The sequence below is a fragment of the Aotus nancymaae genome, unplaced genomic scaffold (genome assembly GCF_030222135.1).
Source record: "Aotus nancymaae isolate 86718 unplaced genomic scaffold, 86718_ANA_hifiasm-v0.15.2.pri h1tg000032l_0, whole genome shotgun sequence".
In the NCBI taxonomy this organism is placed as follows: Eukaryota; Metazoa; Chordata; class Mammalia; order Primates; family Aotidae; genus Aotus; species Aotus nancymaae.
Genome location: NW_026988445.1, coordinates 11,952,666 through 11,974,209, shown reverse-complemented (window position 1 = coordinate 11,974,209; position 21,544 = coordinate 11,952,666). Strand labels below are relative to the sequence as shown.

Genomic DNA, 21,544 nt, shown 5'->3' with positions numbered 1-21,544 from the left:
AAATATTTGCAAATCATATATCTGATTAGATTAATATTCAAAATATAGAGAGATCTTCTCAGCCTGGACAACAAAGTGAGAACATATATCTACAAAAAATAAAATAATTAGCTGGGCATGCTGGCACACACAGCCCCAGATTCTCAGGAGGCTGAAGCAAGAAAATTGCTTGAGCCCAAAAGTTTAAGGCTGCAGTAAGCTATGATCATGCCACTGCGCTGAAGCCTAGGTGACAGAGTGGGACCCTATCACTCAAAAAAGAAAAAAAAAAACTATAATAAAACAACCTGGCTGGGCACAGTGTCACACTTGTAAAACTTTGGGAGGTGGGGGTGGGAGGATAACTTGAGGCCAGGAGTTTGAGACCAGCCTGAGTAACACAGCAAGAGCTTATCTCCAAAAACAGACGCATACACTCTTCACTTGATTTAAAAATGGCCAAAGACATGAAAACATCTCTCCAAAGAAGACATATAAATGGCCAATAAATATATGAAAAGATCCTCAATATCACTAATTATCAAAGAAAAAAACACAATGAGATATCGCCTAGTACCCATTTCGTTGGCCATAATTTAGAATATGCACACACATACAGAGATACACACAACCAAGAAATAACGTGTTGATGAGGATGTGGAGAAATCGAAAGCCTGGTACACCGTTGGTGGGAATGTAAAATGGTACAAGTACTATGAAAAATAATATGGTGGCTCCTCAAACAATTAAAAATAGAATTACCATAGGATCTAGCACCTATGGGATCGCACCTGTTAGCGGAGTGGCCACTGCCACTGCGCCGGCTGCAGCAGGGAGGTGTAGGAGCAGCAGTGGTGGCAGTGGGTCCCCTGTGCCCTGCGTCCCAAAGGCAGCTGACTTCGACACCTCCACCCTTGCACAGCCGGGCAGGACCTGCTCCCAGGCCCTGAGCCTCATGGGGAGGGCACAGGGTGGAGGTGGAGCTGGGTCTAAGGTGGTGCCACACTCCACAGCAACAGCAGGAGCCAGGGACAAGCGGGAATCCCCTTCCCCCCACCGAAGCCCACTACCCTGGGGGTCTCTGTGATGTGGCCAGGCAGAGCTGCCCAACAGTGGGGGAACAGCCGGTCAGGTACAGAGGGGTGGGCAGAGAGGGGCCCAGCAAGGACCTGGAGCCCAGGTGTGGTGGCTCAAGGACCTGGACCACACCAGGTGTGGTGGCTCATGCCTGTAATCCCAGGCTGTTAGGAGGCACAGCCAGGGCTGCCAGTCCCCGTCCTTCCAGGTACAGGACCTAGGAGTCTCTGCAATCTGCACCGTGGAGAACGTGGGAAGGCCCCCTTTTCTCCACAGGTTTGTGGGTGTCTGCTCCCACTGCCTGGCCTCTCCCTGCTCCCAGCACCCACTCCTATCTCAGAGTGGGGTTGGGGCTGGGCTCGGGTGCTGTCACAGCCTGACTGGGTGTGCACATGCTTGGGCAGCCCTGACATGCCAGCCCCGTCACTTCGGCCCCCTCTAGAATGTAGGTACCCATGAGCATCAGGGAGAAGCCAAGGGGGAGGCAGCTCAGCACTGGCCTGCAGGTGCCCCTTGGTGCAAGCAGCCTGGGTGCCATGGATGGCAGCAGGAGGCAGATAGGCTCCTTGGGCAGAAGAGGGGAGGTCCCTGGCGAGGTCCCACCTTCAGGCCAGGGAGGTTCTGAAGGCTGGGGACCAGGCTGCCAATCCTGTGGACTGGAGTGGGAACTTGTGGTGCCTTTCTGGGGCCTGCCCATGGCCGCCTCCCCTCTGAGGCCCATAAAAGCTCTGGGATCAGCCAGAGCTGAACAGACCATGGATGACCAGCTGTAGAGAGGAGCTACCCTCTCTGCTGGGAGATGAACACCTGTTGGGACAACCTACCTGCAGAGAGGAGGAGCTACCCTCTCTACTGTGAGCTGAACACTCGAACAGACACCCTGGCTGTGGAAAGGAGCTGTCCCCTATGAGTCTCCTCTGAGCTATTCTATGGCTCAATAAAGCTTTCTTACCCTCCACTTGTCTGACTACCTCATTCTTCCTGGTCGCAGGACAAGAACTTGAGATCCGCCAAATGGCAAGGCTAAAAGAGTTGTAATACAAACAGGGCTGAAACATGCCCCTTGCTCACAATGTTGTGGGTGAAGAGGAGAGAAGAGCTGTGGCCCTTTGGGGAGCCCTGACCAGGAGCTCCCCAAGCCAGGGCTGTGAATTCCTCTTTGGGACCCTGTGGTTCCTGGTATCTCCAAGCTTCCAGACAGCAGTGTTCCCCAGCTTCCACCAGCTGTGGAAGCTCCTTGCCATGCACTTTGTCCAGCTGCAGCCTCACAGACAGCCGGAGCCCAGGCCAGCACCTGGAGCTGCCTGCCCTTCTGCAGCAGCCAGTGTGTCTGACTGTGCAGTGGCCAGACCCTGGAGTCAACTTCACGCCTCACTCACTCACACATGCCTCACTGCTCCACGCCTCACTCGTCCTTGGCAGGCATGGGATCCAGGCTGGTAGCATGAGCCGAACACAGCCTGCCAGGTCAAGTGGGTGGAATGAGCCAAGCAGGCCCCAGCAAAACTTGGGCAAAGGTGCCACCAGCCACAGAGGTTACCAGCCAGAAAAGCGACATCCCAAAGATCTCATAACAAAACCATATAAAGAAATAAAGAATTCTAGTAAAGGTACCTACCTTAGGTAAACGTTAAAGTCAGTATAGGCTGGGCGTGGTGGCTTACTCCTGTAATCCCAGAACTTTGGGATGCCAAGGCAGGTGGATCACCTGAGGTCAGGAGCTTGTGACCAGCCTGTTCAACATGGTGAAACCTGGTCTCTACTGAAAATACAAAAATTAGCTGGGTGTAGTGTTGGATGCCTGTAATCCCAGCTACTTGGGAGGCTGAGGAAGAAGAATTGCTTGAGCCTGGGAGGTGGAAGTTGCAGTGAGCTGAGATCACACCATTGCACTCCAGCCTGGGTAACAAGAGCAAGACTCCATCTCAAATAAATAAATAAATAAACAAATAAATAGATTAGGTGCAGCGGCTCACACCTGTAATCCCAGCACCTTGGGAGGCTGAAGTGGGCAGAACATCTGAGGTCAGGAGTTCGAGACCAGCCTGGCTAAAATGGTGAAATCTCGTTTCCTCTAAAAGTACAAAAATTAGCCGGGCCTTGTGGCACACACCTGTAATCCCAGCTATTTGGGAGGCTGAGGCAGGAGAATCGCTTGAACCTGGGAGGTGGAGGTTGCAGTGAGCCAAACAGCACCATTGCACTACAGCTTGGGCAATGAGAGCGAAACTCCATCTCAAAAAAATAAAATAAAGTCAGTAGAGAATATATTTTTGGGCCAGGTATGGTGGCTCATGCCTGTAATCCCAGCACTTTGGGAGGCCAAGGCGGGTGGATCACAAGGTCTTCTAGATCATCCTGGCCAACATGATGAAACACTGTCTCTACTAAAAATACAAAAATTAGCCCCTCCCTCCCCCTATCCCCTTCCAAAAAAAACAAAATTAGCTGGGCATGGTGGCACATGCATAGTACCAGCTATTCAGGAGGCTGAGGCAAGAGAATTGCTTGAACCCGGGAGTCAGAGGCTGCAGTGAGCTGGGATCATGCCACTGCACTGCAGCCTGGCAACAGAGTAAGACTCCATCTCAAAACAAACAAACAAAAAATTAGTTTTACTTTCCAGGGCAATCATTAAGAAATTAACTTTACGAAAATGTAAATCAAAATGACAGTAATTTGATTGTAGCTGAGTGAGGTGGCTCACGTCTATATTCCCAGAATTTTGGAAGGCCAAGGCAGGCCTGAGCAACACAGCAAAATCCCGTGACTACAAAAAATAAAAAAAAATTAGCTGTGTGTGGTGGCACACATCTGTTAGTTCCAGCTACTTGGCAGGCTGAGGTAGCAGGATCACTTCAGCCCAGGAGGTTGAGGCCGCAGTGAGCCATGATCGGGCCACTGCATGCCAGCTTGGGTGACACAGTGAGACCCTGTCTCAAAAATAAAAAATAAAAAATAATTTATTACTTCACACCCACTAGAATGGCTGTAATTAAAAAACAAAAGAGAAATTAACTGTTGGGGAGGATATGGAGAAATCTGAATCTTCAGTACATTGTTGGTGCAAATGTAAAATGTTGCAGCAGCTGGAGGGAACAGTTAGTTTGGTGATTCTTCAAAAAGTTAAACATTGAATTATATGACCCAGCAATTCTGTAACAGCAGAATCAACCCAATCTGGTTCAACCTTTGTGTAACAAAGCTGAGTGGTTTCTCAGTGCCGCCAACCCCCAGGTTGCAAGTTACATAACCTAAGCATGCCCAGATGAGCCAAGTGTGCCCCACTGGTGACTTAGGAGCCAAGCAGAATGAAAAATTTGGTCACAAACCGAACCAAAGTGCTTGGATCAAGGAACAGGGACCAAATTCAGAAGCAAGGAATGCCCTGATTTGTTGTAGTACAGACTTAAGAGTCAAGGACGCTAAGCATGACCCAATCAGATCATACCTCATTGAATTTTTCTTTTCTTTTTTTTTTTGATGGAGTCTCACTTTGTCGACCAGGCTGGAGTGTAGTGGTATGATCTTAGCTCACTGCAACCTCTACCTCCCAGGTTCAAGTGATTCTCCTGCCTCAGCCTCCCAAGCATCTGGGAATACAGGTACGTACCACCATGCCCAGCTAATTTTTGTAGTGATGAGGTTTCACCATATTGGTTAGGTTGGTCTCAACCTCTTGACCTCAGGTGATCCACCCGCCTGGGCTTCTCAAAGTGCTGAGATTACAGGTGTGAGCTACTGTGCCTGGCCTACCTCATTGCATTATCCTATCTTCCTCATTGTAAGTCTCTGCCTATAAAACCTGTCGAGCTTAGGGAGACAGATTTGAGCATGGCAAGCCAACTTTGCAATAAATGTTTTTATTTTCTCAAAAGCAAGTGCTATGGTATTGTTACTGGTGGAGGGTCTTGACTACGAGTTGTCCAGGTTCTTGGTGTGTTGAACAAAAAAACTGAATGAAATGCACAAACAAAGCAACAAAAGAATGAAGCAATGAAGCACTGATTTACTGAAGCAAAAGTACGCACCAAAGAGGGGAATGGGCTCAAGCAAGCAGTTCAGGAGCCCCAGCTGCAAAATCTTCTGGGGCTTAAATACCCTTTAGAAGTTTCCTATTGGTTACACCCACTTGGCCCCCGACCAATTGGAAGCTGAAGTAAGTTACACTCTATGCAAATAAAGACTTGGCCCGCAACTAATCAGAGGCTAAAATGAAGGCTCCCTGTCTCCACACTCTATTCTCCTGCCTCAGTATTGGCTTCTATGCCCATCGGGCAAGTGTACTTGCCCGCAACAATTCCACTCCTGGGTGTACTGTATACTCCACAGAACTGAAAACAGGTGTTCATAGAAAAACTTAAAGTGGAAATAATCCAAATGTCTATCAGGTGATAAATTGATAACTAAAATGGGACGTATCTATACTATAGAATATTACTTAGCAAAAAGGAATGAAGTACTAATATATGCTACAATATGGAGAACCCTGGGAAACATTATGCTAAGTGAAAGAAGTCAGACACAAAAGGTCACATATTATATAATTCCATTTATGTGAATGTCCATAATAGATAAATCCACAAAAACAATAAGTAGATTTGTGGTTTCCAGCAGCTGGGAAGAGGAGTGATTGCTTAATAGTTAGAGTTTCTTTCTGGACTAATGAAAATGTTCTGGAACTATTGGTGATGTTTGTACAACCCTGTAAACATATTAAATGCCACTGAATTGTATACTTTAAAATGAATACAATGGTGAATTTTATGCTATGTAAATTTACCTCAATTAAAAAAAAATTTGCCCAGCATGGTAGCTCACACCTGTAATCCCAGCACTCTTAGAGGCTCAGGCAGGGGGACTGCTTGAGGCCAGGGGTTTGAAACCAGCATGGGTAACACAGCAAGACCCAGTTAAAAAAAAAAAAGCAGCCAGCACAGTGGCACATGCCTATAATCCCAGCTACTCAGGAGGCTGCCTCAGCCTCCTGAGTAGCTGGGATTATAGGTGCATGCCACCAAGCCCAGCTGATTTTTGTATTTTTAGTAGAGATGGGATTTCACCATGTTGGTCAGGGTGGTCTTGAACTCCTGACCTTGTGATCCACCCACCTCAGCCTCCCAAAGTGCTGGGATTACAAGTGTGAGCCACTATGCCTGGCCATTTTATTTTTTATTTTTTAATTTTTCCTAAAGATGGGGTTTCACTATGATGGCCAGGCTGGTCTTGAACTCCTGACCTCAAGTGATCCACCCACCTTGGCCTGCCAAAGTGCTAGGATTACAGGCGTGAGCCACCTCGCCCGGCTTTTTTTTTATTTTTAGTAAAGATGGTGTTTCACTATGTTGGCCAGGCTGATCTTGTAACTCCCGACCTCAAGTGATCCACCAACCTCCACCTACCCCCACCAAATTGCTGGGATTGCAGGTGTGAGCCACTGCTCCTGGCCTAAATCTTTTACATGTAAAGTTTTTAGTAAGTATTTGTTAAGTAAATGAATGAAAATTGTGAAGAGTACTGTGATAGAAAATAACAAATCCTTTTGTAATTTCTAAGTGTTGAAGAACGGGTGCTCATGCACATGCGTGAGATGTGGTACCTTCAAACCTCGTTCTGTGCACATTACCTGTCTCACATGGAAAAAAAGAGAAGAAAATGAAAAAGGGAGACTACCTCAGTCCCTCGCCAAGGGAGGTCTTTCTGAGAATGTGACAGGTAAGGACTTTAAGGATAGCAGGAGCCAATTGTACAAGAAGAATGGGAAGAGTTTCAGGTAGAAAGAGAATCATGTGTGCAAAGACCTTAAAGCAGAAAAGAAGCTGACTTGTTCTAGGAACAGAAACAGAGAAAAATAAACTTCTTTGTTGTTTAAGCCACCATGATTTGAGGTTTCTCTTGTTCAAAACCAACATTAATTTGAACAAATACAAGTATTTGGAGGAATTTTAAAAGTTGAGTCTAAGATTGGTACAGAAGAGAAAACGAAAGAGAAGAGCCAAAACATTCCCGAATAAGAACCTGGTATCATTGATATTTTTAAAAAACCACTATTGAGGACGGGCCTCAAACAGTATTGGGAGGTCGAGGCAGGCAGATCACGAGATCAGGAGTTTGAGAGCAGCCTGGCCAACACAGTGAAACCCCATCTCTATTAAAAATACAAAAATTAGCCAGGCGTGGTGGCATCCCTGTAATCCCAGCTACTTGGTAGGTTGAGGAAGGAGAACTGCTTGAACCCAGGAGGCAGAGGTTGCAGTGAGCCGAGACTGTGCCACTGCACTCCAGCTTGGGTGACAGAGCTAGATTCCGTCTCAAAAAAGAAAAAAAAATTGGGCTGGGCACAGTGGCCCATGCCTGTAATTCCAGCACTTTGGGAGGCCAAGAAGGGCAGATCACCTGAGGTCAGGAATTCAAGACCAGCCTGGCTAACATGGTGAAACCCCATTTCTACTAAAAATTCAAAAAATTAGCTGGACATGGTGGCGCATGCCTGTAATCCCAGCTACTCGGGAGGCTGAGGCAGGAGAATTGCTTGAACCCGGGAGGCGGAGGTTGCGGTGAGCAGAGATTTCGCCGTTGCACTACAGCTTGGGCCACAAGAGCAAAACTCCATCTCTAAATAAATAAAAAGATTCTATACCATTGGCTAAGAAATCCTCCTTACTTTTCACTGTTTTAATTAAATATTTATTGATTTACCAGTCAATTTCCTGACCCTCTCTAAAAGGACACTCTAGAATATAAATTCTAAGGCCATATCTGTTTTGGTTGTCACTGTTTCTTTTGACTTCAGCATAGTAACTGGTACATAGGAGACAATAAATATTTGTAGAGTGAATGTATAAAATGCCAAGTTCAAAATATTATTTTTAATTTTTTTCAGGATTAGGGATATAAATGAGGCAATCACCTCAAAGAATGACAAATTTGATTAGAAAACGGAATTGTTAGCCATTATCAAATAAAATAAATCAAAGACTGTTTTTAATCTCAAAAAACTCAAGGCCAGGTACCTTGTAATCCCAGCACTTTGGGAGGCCAAGGTGGGCAGATCACTTGAGGTCAGGAGTTGGAGACCAGCCTGGCCAATATGGTAAAACTCCGTCCCTAGCAAAAAATACAAAAGTTAGCTGGGTGTGGTGGCACACGCCTGTAGTCCCAGCTACTCGGGAGGCTGAGGTGGGAGAATTGCTTAAACCAAGGAGGCAGAAGTTGCAGTGAGCTGAGATCGCGCCACTGCTCTCTAGCCTGGGCCACAGAGTGGGACACTGTGTATTAGTCCATTTTCATGCTGCTGATAAAGACATACGCGAGACTAGGTAATTTATAAAGAAAAAGAGCCTTAATGGACTCATAGTTCCATTAAGGAACTATGTGTGAGGCTGGGGAGGCCTCACAATCATGGTGGAAGACTAAAGGGGCATCTTACATGGTGGCAGATGACAGAGAATTAGAGCCAAGTGAAAGGGAAAACCCCTTATAAAATCATCAGATCTCATGAGACTTATTCACTACCACGAGAATTGTATGGTAGAAACTGCCCCCATGATTCAATTATCTCCTACTGGGTCCCTCCCACAACTTGTGGGAATTACAGAAGCTACAATTCAAGATGAGATTTGGATGAGAACACAGCCAAACATATCACTCCGTAAAAAAAAAAGAAAGAAAGAAGGAAAGAAGAAAGAAAGAAAAAGAAGGAAAGAAAGAGAAAGAAAAAGAAAGAAAGAAAGAAAAAAGAAAGAATGAATGAATGAATGATTCAGCCTCCAGGTCCCAGCAAGCAGGCAGACTCATTTTTGCATCTCAGTAAGGGTCCTCTGACATGCAGACTTCGTCTTTTTCTCCATGTTCCTACTATATATAGAGTGGTCATACATTGTCCAAACTAGAACCTTTTTGAGAGATAAAAGCAAGACACTGAACATGTGAATGAAAAATGGGCAGACCATATGCAAAAATAGAACTCTGACACAATCTGCAGCAATCAGACCAAAAACCAATCTTATCTATAAGTCAGACATGTAGGAAGTCAGACCACTATCACTGGCAAACAATCCAGGAATCCAGCAACAACCACTGTAACAAATGGCACCAGACGGCAAGAACTTTATTAATAAATGATAGCTTTTCTAATTTTTGTACCTGGTCTCAACGTAGGAACAAAGAGAAAACCAGCTATGCATCCCAATCAAACACATAGGATGCTCTGCTAGTTCTAGTTGGCCTATCTATAGCTTCCCTATGCCAACAGTCTTCAGTTAGAGCATACCTGAAGCCTTCCCCCTTTCCCCACTCTACAGTTTTCCCACTCCTCTGCCTGTCTTTGAGGCTCTGCCAAAACGCAGGTGATGGTGGCTGACTCCCTTGTTATAGCAAACTCTGAACAAATATTCTCCTCCTCTTCTCATGTATTTGGTCTTCATCTATTTCCACAAAGGGATACTGGTAATAATTATGCTGAACCAACAGGCAAAAATCAGGACTGTCCTGAGCAAATCTAGACATAATCACACTAGTTATAAAGCACAATTAGACAAGAAGCTGTTTGCTAATGAAATACTGTACAAGGCTTAAGAGAGTGAAAGTGTAAAAGAGGCTACACGAGGTCTAAGAGTGAGAGGCACCCCGTGTGAGCTGCTGGTGGGGTGGTCAGCGCAATGCCCAAGGCCAAGGGGAAGACCCGGAGGCAGAAGTTTGGTTACAACGTCCACCGAAAGCGTCTGAACCGGAATGCTCGACGGAAGGCAGCGCCGCGAATCGAGTGCTCCCACATCCGCCATGCCTGGGACCACGCTAAATCGGTGCGGCAGAACCTGGCCGAGATGGGGTTGGCTGTGGACCCCAACAAGGCGGCACCCCTCCGTAAGAGAAAGGTGAAGGTCATGGAGGTGGACAAAGAGGAGAGGCCTAAAGAGCTTGTGCGGAAGTCCTATGTGCTGAATGACCTGGAGGCAGAAGCCAGCCTTCCAGAAAAGAAAGGCAATACTCTGTCTCAGGACCTCGTCAACTACATACGCTACATGGTGAACCACGGGGAGGACTATAAGGCCATGGCCCACGATGAGAAGAATTACTATCAAGATACCCCAAAACAGATTCGGAATAAGATCAACGTCTATAAACGCTTTTACCCAGCAGAGTGGCAAGACTTCCTCAATTCTTTGCAGAAGAATAAGATGGAGGTTGAGTGACTGGTTTATGTCACACCTGCCCCGGGCTGAGTGTGGACCAGGGAAGAGGCCTGAAGCTGGAGCTAGGGTGTAAGGCAAGGAGGGCTGTGTGGCTCCACAGGGGCTGGCCAGATCCCGTGGAATCAGAAGGTTTTTTACACACACACACACGAACGCATACTCCCCACTCTGGGGAAGGAACTGTTATCAGAGGCTCTAATTTACATTCTTCTGGGGGTTCATGGAAAAGCCAGAACCTGCTGTTTTCAGGGTGGGTGGTTTATGTGGATATAGTGTGTACATAAGAAAATAAAGATATTTTACTTCTCTGAAAAAAAAAAAAAAAAATAGAAATTGTAAAAGACAAAAGATAAAATATGCCACCACCACTAGGTGGGGTTACACCACTAAAGAAAGGAGGACGGGGCCGGGCGCTGTGGCTCACGCCTGTAATCCCGGCAGTTTGGGAGGCCGAGGCGGGTGAATCACGAGGTCAAGAGATCGAGACCATCCTGGTCAACATGGTGAAACCCCCTCTACTAAAAATACAAAAAATTAGCTGGGCATGGTGGCGCGTGCCTGTAATCCCAGCTACTCAGGAGGCTGAGGCAGGAGAATTGCCTGAACCCAGGAGGCGGAGGTTGCGGTGAGTCGAGATTGCGCCACTGCACTCCAGCCTGGGTAACAAGAGTGAAACTCCATCTCAAAAAAAAAAAAAGAAAGAAAGAAAGGAGGACGTTTCAATTAAAAAGGAAGTACTTGAAGTGTATAAGCACTTAGGTTACTGTTCAGTAATCTTTTCGGTTTTGATGCATGATACTATAAATCCAAACACCGGAATCAATGTAAAATGGTCTTCTGGGCAATAATTGCTAAAATAATTCCAATGGAAAATGTTCAAGCATATTATCATCTAGAATTAATTCACTTTCAATTATTGCCTTCTGTACCTAAAGCAGTAATGAGGAGAACAACACGTTCCCTGCCTTTAGGAACAAGGCATTCTAGAGTACTTCAAGTTTACATATGAAGGGCTGGTTACATAAATTGTAAGACCTAGTACAAAATGAAAATAAGGGACGGTTTGTTCAGAAAGTATTTCAAGATGGCAACAGGAGAGCATTAAACCACGTGTGGGGGCCCTTCTGAGCACAGGGCCCTGTGTGACTGCACAGGCCACACACCCATGAAGTTAACCCTAAGTGTAGGTTAGTATTCTATGACAAATTATAGACTAATAAACTGTGTTACCTAGCACATGTTGTGATGCTACTAGGCCTTTCAATGTGGTTTTTTGGTTTTTTTTGAGATGGAGTTTTGCTCTTTTTCCCAGGCTAGAGTGCAATGGTACAATCTCAGCTCACTGCAACCTCTGCCTCCCAGGTTCAAGTGATTCTTCTGCCTCAGCCTCCCAGGTAGCTGGGATTACAGGCATGCGCCACCACACCCAGACAATTTTGTATTTTTAGTAGAGACAGGGTTTCACCATGTTGGTCAGGCTGGTCTTGAACTCCTGACCTCAGGTGATCCACGTGCCTCTGCCTCCCAAAGTGCTGGAATTATAGGCATGAACCACTGCACCTGGCTTCAGTGTGTTTTTACTCTATATGGTACATTTGGCATGCAAAGAATTACATTTCATTTTTAAAATTACTAAGCATTGACTATACTTGTACTATATGCTGCAGGGAATCTTTACAAACATTTAATGTAATCAAGTACATACTTAATTTAATTTTTTAAATGTTATAAAAAGTTACAATTATAATTCTTCTGCTTTTCCCCACAAGCCTAAAGGGCAGAGCAGAGACTGAACTGAAACTGGTAGGCACTCAATAAATACTTGTCAAATGAATTCAAGAGGGCTGGAAAGTTCAAAATCGAGGAGCCATCATTTGGTGAGGGCCTTCTTGCTGTGTCATCCCATGGCAAAAGGCAGAATGGCAAAAGGGCCAAATTTTATTCAGCCTTAAAAAACGAAAGAGGCCAGGCACTGTGGCTCATGCCTATAATCCCAACACTTTGGGAGGCCAAGGCAGGTGGATCACCTGAGGTCAGGAGTTCAACACCAGCCTGACAAACATGAAGAAACCCCATTTCTACTAAAACTACAAAATTAGCCAGGTGTGGTGGCACATGCCTGTAATCCCAGCTATTTGGGAGGCTGAGGCAGGAGAACAGTTTGAACCTGGGAGGCAGAGGTTGAGGGGAGCCAAGGCCATGCCATTGCACTCCAGCCTGGGGCAACAAGAGCAAAACTCTGTCTCAAAAAAACAAACAAGAACAAAAACAAAGGAAAGGTTGGGTGCGGTGGCTCACACCTGTATGTAATCTCAGCACTTCAGAGTCCGAGGCAGGCAGATCACCTGAGGTCAGGAGTTCGAGATCAGCCTGGCTAACATGGCAAAATGCCATCTCTACTTAAATTACAAAAAATTAGTCAGGTGTGGTGGCATGCAACTGTATTCCCAGCTACTTGGGAGACTGAGGTGGTAGAATCACTAGAACCCAGGAGGCAAAGTTTGCAGAGCTGAGATTGCGCTACTGCACTCCAGCCTGGGAGACAGAGTGAGACTCCATCTCAAATAAAAAAAAAAGAAGGAAATTCTAACACATGCTACATGAGGGTATTATGCTAAGAAACAAGCCAGTCACAAAAGTCAAATACTGGAAGATTTCACTTATATGGGGAAGTTAGTGTTGTCAAAATCATAAAGACAGATAGTAGAACGGTAGTTGCCAGGTGCTGGGGGGAGGGAGGATTGGGGAGTTATCTTTTAATTGGTATAGAGTTTCAGTTTTACAAGATGGAAACAGTTCTGGAGCTAGATGGCAGTGATGGTTGCATATCATGAATGTATTTAATATCACTAAACTACACACCTTAAAATGTTTAAAATGGCAAATTTTCTTATATTTTACCACAACTAAAAAAAATTAAAATGGCCCGGCGAGGTGGCTCACACCTGTAATCCCAGCACTTTGGGAGGCTGAGGCAGGCAGATCACGAGGTCATGAGTTCGAAACCAGCCTGGTCAATATGATGAAACCTGTTTCTACTAAAATTATAAAAAATTAGCAGAGTGTGGTGGTGGACACCTGTAGTCCCACTTACTCGGGAGTGTGAGGCAGGAGAATAGCTTGAAGCCGGGAGGCAGAGGTTGCAATGAGCCAAGATCGCACCACTGCACTCCAGCCTGGGTGACAGTGTTAGGCTCTGTCTCAAAATAAATAAATAAATAAAATAAAAATAAAAGAGTATAGCGAAGAAGTAGGAAATGAAGTTGCAGGCAAAGGGACCAATAGTTTGAGTGGGAAATCTAATACTTAATTCAGTGCTTATTTTTGTATTTTTAGTAGAGACAACGTTTCACCATATTTGCCAGGCTGGTTACGAACTCCCGACCTCAAGAGATCCGCCCACCTCGGCCTCCAAAAGTGCTGGGATTACACGTATGAGCCACCTCACCCAGCTTCACACCCTTAATTCCATTTTCTCTCCTCCCTCTGCCCCTGAATACACTGCACTTGACCTTGTCACAAGCCAAATAGGACCTGAAATAAGAATACTCAAAACACGACTGAAATAAAGAAAACAGAAACTAGAGCTTGCAACTTAAAAAAAATGCTTGGTAACTATCCCTTTGTGTCTCCCTAACTGCAGGATAAACTTACCTGGAGCAAACAGAAACGTTTAATAAAATTCTGGGCCAAGGAGTCTTGCACTGGATATATTCAACAAATTACCTGCTCATAACAGCGTAGGTCAAACGAGTTCTAAAAGTAACAGATGACTTAGTTATCTGGATAAATCCGTCCTTCCTTTTCTTATTCACCTAGCTCTTTGGTGGGGCCTCAAAAATATAAGGTAACTATGTGAGAAAGGAAGCAGAGGCTGGTGGTGTGTTTTTATCCTGATTTTATCCCTCCGACTGTCTACTGTCGCTGGTTTTGCCAAGACTAGCTTTGTTATTAGAATGAAGTGTGGCTGGAAAGCCTGAGGAAAGCAAACCAAGTTTACCGGCGGATGTAGTTGATAGCTTCCCCGCCCGCCGCGCCGGAGTAGGAACCTCCTCTAGCCTGGTTCGCCCGGCGGGGAACCAATAAGGTTGAGCGCGTTCAAAGGGGGCCTAATCGTCCAAGGCCCACTGGGCATGCCTGAAAAATAAGGCCCCTAGAAACTCCCTGAGGTGTTCAAGTCCTTTCTCGCTCCTCGGAATTTTCCCCTCTCATTCGCATTACTTTTATTCTGATGGAAATGGCGCGGGCTAGGACCCAGGAGGGGCGCATTTCAGGTCCTATTGGCCCGGCATTCGCGGCGAGCAACCCCTACGAGGTTCGCAGGGAGCTGGCGGTCGGAGCTGTGGCCTGGAAGAGCGACGCGATGAAGCCCAGACCTGCAGGGTTCGTGGATAATAAACTCAAGCAGCGAGTCATCCAGGTGTGTATTCTGCACCGCTCGGCCTCGCCATGGGCCCCTATTGCTGCCCCAGGGTGCCACTGTCCTTTTATCGGGCGGCGTCCACGTGGAACTCAACTAGTCTCCTTGCCCCAGTCTGGGCCTGGGTGTGCGTCTGTTCCTCTTTCGTTGGTGGTGCCGGGGCCTTCCCTACCCACGTTTGGTGCGGAGTCTCAAGGAGCAGCCAGGGACGGTGGGAGGGTGCAGCTTGGTGGGGCTGCCCAGGTTGTCTCGTCGTCTTCAACGCTGATCATTCAGGAGAGTGGAGTTAGCCTTTGAATTTTAACCTCTTTGGCTTGTGAAGTTAGTACAGGAATGGTCTTCCAACGCTCTCATTGTAGGAGGTCTTTGAGAAGGGGTGGCATAAATAATACGTAAAATTTCCGTTCTCAAGGAACTTAAACACTAAAACGTGGTAACTTGGGTCTGGCAACTGTAACAGGCACCTTGCCTACGGTTTTCTCATTTTAATGACCATCAGTAAAAAGCAGTGTGTGGCAAATACCTTAGAATGTAACTAAGAAGTCTGAGTTAAAAGATGGGAGAGATTTTTGTTCACTTTGTAATTTGTGAGCTACACATTCTACTTGTTGTTTTTTTTTTCAATTCACCAGCCCCCAAACAATCTCCTTTTCGGACCCATCTTTTTCTACCAACTTGTAAATGTTGGAAGTGCTTTGAGCTACTGTTCTCATACCTCCTCTTCCTCCTCTTTCCTCATACACCGCCCTTGTCTGTCCATGCTTCATATGTGATCTCATTCAGTCTAATAACCTTTGAATAGTATCTACATATTATCTATATATTTATTTCATTTTGTTTTTATTTTTCTGAGACACAATCTCATTTTGTTGCCTAGGCTAGAGTGCAGTGGCTGTTTATAGGCACAATCATAGCTCACTGCACCCTCGACCTCCCGGACTGAAGTGATCCTCCCTCCTCAGCCTCCCCAGTAGCTGGGACTACAGGTGTGCACCACCATACTTGGCTAATATATTATTATTATTTGTAGAGACGGGTTTCCAGTACATTACTTGGGCTGGTCTTAAACTCCTGGATTCAAGCAATCAGGCCTCAGCCTCCCAAAGTGCTGGGATTACAGGTACAAGCCACTGCACTGGCCTCTATATATTTATGACCCCTAAATTTATATCTCCAATCCAGATTTTATCTTGAATTACAGATTGACATATCCAGCTGCCTAGGCAGCATGCATATCTCCAAATTAAAATGGCCAAGTGGAACTTGTGATTTTCTTAGTGTTCTGTATCTTGTTAAATGATACTACCATTCATCCAGTTGGTAAGGCCAAAAATCTTAAGGATCATTCTGAATCTTTCTTTCATTTCCTGTATACCATCCATCAACAGCCTGATTGGCTTTACTTTCAAAATATATTCCAAGTACTTCTTACTGTCTTTCCCTCTAACCATCTTAGTCCAAACTATCATCTCTACCTTAGACTATTGCAATAGCCTCCTAACTGATCTCTCTGACTCTGCTTTTACCTAAAGCCTATTTCCCACAAAGCAGCCAGAAACACCTTTTTTTTTTTTCTCACTGCAACCTCTGCCTCCTAGGTTCAAGTGATTCTCTTGCCTCAGCCTCCCAAGTAGGTGGGATTATAAGTGCACGTCATCTCACCTGGCTAATTTTTGTATTTTTAGTAAAGACAGGGTTTCACCATGTTGGCTAGGCTGGTCTTGAACTCCTGACCTCAGGTGATCCGTTCCCCTTGGCCTCCCAAAGTGCTGGGATTACAAGTGTGAGCCACCAGCCAAGACATCCCTTTAAAGGGAAAAATCAGGCTAGGGGAGGGGTAGTATTAGGAGAAATACCTAATGTAGATGACGGGTTGATGGGTGCAGCAAACCATCATGGCACATGTATACCTATGTAACATGTTCTACACATGTATCCCATAACTTAGAGTATAATAAAAATAAAAAAGGGAAAAATCAGAGCTTGCCATAGCTCTGCTCAAAACCTTTCAGTGGAGTCACAGACATCTAGAGTAAAACTGGTCTAAAAAGCTCTGCATATTCTGGCCTCTGTTGTCCTAGTTTACTTTTCCTCTCCTGTCCTAACCACACAGACCTTCTCAAACATGCCAAGCACAGGACCTTCGTTCTCGTTGTTCGTTCACTCTTCCTCTGGATGTTCCTGAGTCCCACAACTTGTTCCTTCAGTTTACTGAGTTTTTGGAGCAGTCACTCCTAATTACTGGATCTGGTAGCCCCTTCTCTGTCCTTACACTTGACTGCTTTTTGGCATTTGACATTGTCAATTTTCCTCTATAGCTCTATAGCTTTCATTTTGGTTCATTATAAAAGTACAGATTTAATATCCCTTATTCTAAATGCTTAAGACCAAAAAATGGTTCAGATTTTGGAATGTTTACATATACATAATGAGATATCTGGGGAGGGGACCCAAGTTAAACATGAAATTTATTTATGTTTCATATTCACCTTATGCACATAACCTAAAGGTAATCTTATACAATATTTTAAATAGGTTTTCACTTAGCTATACATTTAATTTAATTCTTTATTTTTGAGACCAGGTTTTCCTCTATCACCCAGGCTGGAGTACAGAGTTGTGACACTGCTCATTACCACCTCAAACTCCTGGGGTCAAGAGATTCTCCCACCTCAGCCTTCCATGTAGCTGTTACCACAGGTGTATACCACCATGTCTGGCTAATTTTTAAATTTTTTGTAGAAATGATATCTTACCATCTTTCCCAGGCTGGTCTTGAACACCTGGACTCAAGCAATCCTCCTGCCTTTGCTCCTCAAAGTTGCTGGGATTACAGTTGTGAGCCACCACACCCAGGCTATTTTACTTATTTATTTTTGATACAAGGTCTTGTTCTGTTGCCCAGGCTGGAGTGCAGTGGCTCTATCATAGCTCACTGCAACCTCTAACTCTGGGCTCAAGCGATCTCCCACCTTGGCCTCCCAAAATGCTGGGATTACAAGCACAAGCCACCACATTTTTTTGTAGAGACAAGGTCAAACTTTGTTGCTCAAGGTGGTCTTGAACTCCTGGGTTCCCAAAATGTCAGGATTACAGGTATGAGTCAAAAGGTGATTTAATTTCGAAATGAAATTGCCTCAAGCTAGTAGTTCCTGCAGTGTCTGGCAGATGTCAAATGTCACTGTGTTCCCTGAAGTTTAAAATATCCCCTGGTGTCCTGGTGAGTTTATTGCAGTATTCTGGGCTTGTTTTGAAACCTGGGATATTAGTAACTAAGCCCTCACTTACTGCCTTATAACTATTCTAGTTATTATTAGTATTGTGTTATAATGATTAATAATGTTGATTAAATTTTCTGATTCCAGGCTTGACAATTATTTGGTTACTTTTATTTATGTTTCTGGTATGCTTTATTAATGAAGAGTTTATATTAAAGTATAATGTGTTCAAATAGCCCAATCTGTTAATTAAAACCACTGAGTTTGAAATATTGAGTGTTTTATATTTGTTATATTTTCTGTTTTAGTACCTTACCAGTAACAAATGTGGCAAATATGTGGACATTGCAGTCTTAGCATCTGATTTACAAAGAATGTACAGGTAAAGAAATATAGTTTCCAGATCCTTGGATTTTTCTTTTCCCTTTACCATTTTAAAAGTTTATATCCTGCTTAAGTTTCCAATTGATATCAATAGCTGCTGGCATTAGTTCACCAATCCATAATCTTGGAACTCAATTTGGTTATACAAACATTTATCAAGTACCTATTATGTGCAGTAAGATGATTTTTGTACTATGGGAAATAGTCACTGCTTATCTTTCAGTACCTCATAGTCTGGTCAAGAGATAGAGATGTTATTATATCACTTTCTTTCCTGCTTCATTAGAAAATTAAAACTGGGCCAGGTATAATGGCTCATGCCTATAATCTCAGCACTTTGGGAGGCTGAGGTGGGAGGATGGCCCAAGCCCAGGAGTTTGAGACCAGCCTGGGCAACATGGTGAAATCCCATCTCTACAAAAAATATACAGAAATTTGCCAGGCTTGGAGGTGTACACCTGTGGTCCCACCTTCTTGGAAGGTGGAGGTGGGAGGATCACTTGAGCCCAGGAGTTCAAGCCTGTAGTGAGCTGTGGTCATGCCACTGCACTCTAACCTCAGAGACAGAGCTAGATACTGTCTCAAAAAAAGAAAGAAAGAAAATTGAAACCATCACCAACAGGTATGATCTCCCTGAGTTTCCCAACTCTTTTTTTTTTTTCAAATATAATTTTTATTTTCATTTTTTGTGGAGACAGGGCCTTTCTGTATTTGTCCAGGTTCGTCTTGAACACCTGACCTCAAGCGATCTTTCCACCTTGGCCTCTCTAAGTGCTAGGATTATAGGCATGAGCCACCATGCCCAGCCAGCTTCCTGAGTCTTTTTTTTTTTTTTTTTTAGAAAGAGTCTTGCTCTGTCACCCAGGCTGTAGTGTAGTGACCCTATCTCCGCTCACTGCAACCTCCGCCTCCTGGGTTCAAGCAATTCACCTGCCTCAGCCTCCTGAGTAGCTGGGATTACAGGCATGCGTTAACCATGCCTGACTAATTTTTGTATTTTTAGTAGAGATGGGGTTTTGCCATGCTGGCCAGGCTGGTCTCGAACTCCTGACCTCAGGTGATCCACCCACCTCAGCCTCCCAAAGTGCTAGGATTACAGGTGTGAGCCACCTCACCAGCCAAGAATACCTTAATTATTTCTAAAGGCCCTATCTCCAAATGCAGTCACATTCTGAGGTACTGGGGGTTAGGACATCATCATAAGAATTTAAGGGGAACATAGTTCAACCTATTGGACTCTGTCCTGTGGTTCCCGAAATTCATGTCCTTCTCATGTGCAGATACATTCATTTTATTCCATAAGCCCCAAAAGTCTTAACTCATTTTAGCATCAACTCTTAAGTCCAAACTCTCATCTAAATATCATCTAAGTCAGGCCAGATGCAAGGACTCATACCTATAATCTCAGCATTTTGAGAGGCCAGTGGCTTAAGGCCATAGAGTTCAAGACCAGCCTGAGCAACATAGTGAGACCCCATCTCTACAAAGTAAAAGTAGAAATAATTAGCTGGGTATGGTGGCATCAACCTTACTACTCAAGAGGCTGAGGTGGGAGGATCGCTTGAGCCCAGGAGTTCAAGGTTGCAGTGAGCTATGATTTCATCACTGCACTCCAGCTGCATACCAGAGCAAGACCCTGTCTCTAAAATAAATTTAAAGGCCGGGCGCGGTGGCTCATGCCTATAATCCCAGCACTTTGGGAGGCCGAGGTGGGTGGATCACAAGGTCAAGAGATCGAGACCATCCTGGTCAAAAAGGTGAAACCCCGTCTCTACCAAAAATACAAAAATTAGCTGGGCATGGTGGCACGCACCTGTAGTTCCAGCTACTCGGGAAGCTGAGGCAGGAGAATTGCTTGAACCCAGGAGGCGGAGGTTGCAGTGAGCCGAAATCACGCCATTGCACTCCAGTCTGGGTAACAACAGTGAAACTCCGCCTCAAAAAAAAAAAAAAGAAAAAAGAAATAAATTAAATTAAATAAATTAAAAATATATATATTATCTAAATTAATCGGTAGTGGCTAAGATTCAAGGTATGATTTATCCTAGGGCAAAATTGTTCTTCGTCTGTTAACCTGTGAAACCAGACAAGTTATTTGCTTCCAAAATATAGGCATGTGCTGCATAGCAATGTTTCAGTCAGTGGTGGACCTCATGTATGATGGTGATCCCATATGATTATTACATCATATTTGTGCTGTACTTTTTCTGTGTTTAGATGTGTTTAAATACATAATACCATTGTGTTACAGTTGCCTATAGTATTAGTACAATCATATACTGTATAGGTTTGTAGGCACAATAGGTTATACCGTGTAGTCTAGTTGTATAATAGGCTATACCATCTAGGTTTATGTAAGTACACTCATACTTATTTTTGTTTTCACACAATGAAAATGCTTAATGATACGCATCTCAGAATGTTTCTCCATTGTTTAGTGATGCACGATTGTACAATGGCAGGACAGGCATAGGTGTAGGTTAGACATTCCTATTCTAGAAGAGAACAATTGGAAAAAAGAAAGGGTCATGGGTCCCAAGCAAGTCCAAAACCAAGCAGGACAAATTTCGTTAGATTTTCAGGCTTTAGAATAATCTTTGGCCTGATGCTCTGCCCTGTGCGCACAGTAAGATGGTGATCCTGCCTTGTGGTACCTAGGAGGAGACAGCCCCACCTGCTGGACCTGTGCCCTCTGGGTCTGTGTTGGCAGTGGCAGCCCTACATTCTTTTGAGCCTCCTTAAGGGTCATTCTTCCCTTTTCTTGAAGGATAACTTGTCTTCACAGCTGAGTAGTTTGATTCCCCTGTCCTATAGAATCCTGGAAGTCCAGCAGCCTTCCTTAATTTTGTCCCCATCTCTGTCCCTTCAGTCCAAGCTGGCAGTGTTTCTGTTGCTTTAACCCATCCCTATTCCTGGCTTCTGCTGAGATGGCTGACTGGATCCATAAGTCATATGTTAGTAATCCCTTTAGCAAATTGTAGTCCCTCCATACCCTTGATGTTCTCTCTAGATTATGCTTTTTCATTTTTTACAATATGGATAGACTGAGAATTTTCCAATCTTCAGGTTCTAGTTTCCTTTTTGTTAAACAATTCCTTCTTTATCTCTCTCTATACCATAAAATTTCACTGTAAGCAGCGAGGAGAAATCAGGCCACACCTCAACACTTTGCTTGAAAATCGGAGTGAAATATCCATATTCATCACTTACAAGTTCTACTTTTAAAACAGTAAAACATAAGTCCTTGGCCACTTCATAACGTGGACTGCCTT

The 21,544-nt window shown here is 44.5% G+C and overlaps 2 protein-coding genes and 1 non-coding gene across 6 annotated transcripts in view; all 3 read left to right on the top strand.

Annotated features, from left to right (window-relative positions):
* The first annotated feature begins 6,592 nt into the window (after positions 1-6,592).
* LOC135277666 (small nucleolar RNA U13) lies at positions 6,593-6,692 on the top strand. The gene has a single exon (XR_010345269.1). It is a non-coding gene; the product is annotated as a small nucleolar RNA U13 (small nucleolar RNA).
* Positions 6,693-9,716: 3,024 nt separating this feature from the next.
* On the top strand, positions 9,717-10,250 carry LOC105722037 (nucleolar protein 16-like). 2 transcript variants are annotated; one of them, XM_012459218.3, is made up of 2 exons: positions 9,717-9,931; positions 10,002-10,086. In XM_012459218.3, exons 1-2 carry the CDS (start codon positions 9,717-9,719, stop codon positions 10,084-10,086), a joined length of 300 nt encoding a protein of 99 aa, XP_012314641.1. The 2 variants fall into 2 exon arrangements, with proteins under 2 accessions (XP_012314641.1, XP_021532954.2); XM_021677279.2 differs by having other exon boundaries at positions 9,717-10,250.
* Positions 10,251-14,391: 4,141 nt separating this feature from the next.
* NVL (nuclear VCP like) overlaps positions 14,392-21,544 on the top strand; it is a 97,416-nt gene continuing 90,263 nt past the window's right edge. Inside the window, exons 1-2 of one of the 3 annotated variants that reach the window (XM_021677258.2) lie at positions 14,392-14,670; positions 18,197-18,270. In XM_021677258.2, the coding sequence (XP_021532933.2) occupies positions 14,482-14,670; positions 18,197-18,270 (263 nt within the window). In that variant the 5' untranslated portion in view covers positions 14,392-14,481. The remainder of the gene's footprint in view (positions 14,671-18,196; positions 18,271-21,544) is intronic. The other 2 variants (XM_021677257.2, XM_021677259.2) reach the window with 2 other exon arrangements.

Coding starts and splice junctions, on each gene's coding strand:
- LOC105722037 (XM_021677279.2), top strand. CDS start 9,717: ATGCCCAAGGCCAAGGGGAAGACCCGGAGGCAGAAGTTTGGTTACAAC.